This window comes from Trypanosoma grayi (genome assembly GCF_000691245.1).
Source record: "Trypanosoma grayi strain ANR4 Tgr_2426_V1, whole genome shotgun sequence".
In the NCBI taxonomy this organism is placed as follows: domain Eukaryota; phylum Euglenozoa; class Kinetoplastea; order Trypanosomatida; family Trypanosomatidae; genus Trypanosoma; species Trypanosoma grayi.
Genome location: NW_008828044.1, coordinates 1 through 715, shown reverse-complemented (window position 1 = coordinate 715; position 715 = coordinate 1). Strand labels below are relative to the sequence as shown.

The window sequence follows — 715 nt, the reverse complement described above, 5'->3', positions numbered from 1 at the left end:
TATATATATATATATATATATATCATTTCGTTCTCTTCGCCCGATTCATCACACTCACCTCTCCTTTCGCCCCCCACCCACCCTCCTCCTCTTCGCTTCGCACTCTGTTATCGCTGGTGGTGTGGGCATTGTACCTTTTGTCTGTTGTGGCGCATGTGACTGTGGGGGTGGGGTGATCGTGGCGTGCGATGTGGCGGTTCGTCGGCGTGTCGCCCCCCCCCATCCCCGCCGCGTGTGTTTTTTGTTTTTTGTTGTTTCTGCCGTGTTGTTGTTGTTGTTGTTGCTCTGTCGCTGTCGTGTGGACTGCAGGGGGGCGCCCGGAGTCGCGTTCGCCGCCCCTTCAGTCCACACGGCCTCTGGCCATGCCGCACTTCTCCACGAGGGGCCTTCCTCGTCTTTTCTTCTTGCCGTTGTCGGTGTGTGTGTGTGTTGTAGTACATAGTGTGCTAAAGGGGGCAACGATGCCAAGCGACGCGCCATCGGCGACAGACTTCGTGCAGGACTACGCAGCGAAGCGTGCGGCACAGCTCGAACGAGCCAAGCGGATTCGTGAGGAACGTCTGCAGCAGCAGCAACAACGGCAACAACAGAAGCCGCAGCAGCAGCAGCAGCCGTACTCGGGTGATGGTGCAAGCGGTACTACAAGCACCGCTAACACCAGCAATAATAATGCGCTGATGTGGCAGCAGCAGCAGCAACAACAACAACAACAACA

General features: G+C 56.5%; 1 protein-coding gene across 1 annotated transcript; it reads left to right on the top strand.

The window, feature by feature from the left end:
• Positions 1-362: 362 nt before the first annotated feature.
• Positions 363-715, top strand: DQ04_24261000 (hypothetical protein; the record flags this gene model as incomplete). The annotated part of the gene is made up of 1 exon (XM_009318222.1): positions 363-715. A coding segment is annotated over one exon (353 nt), but the record flags the coding sequence as incomplete, so codon positions are not given.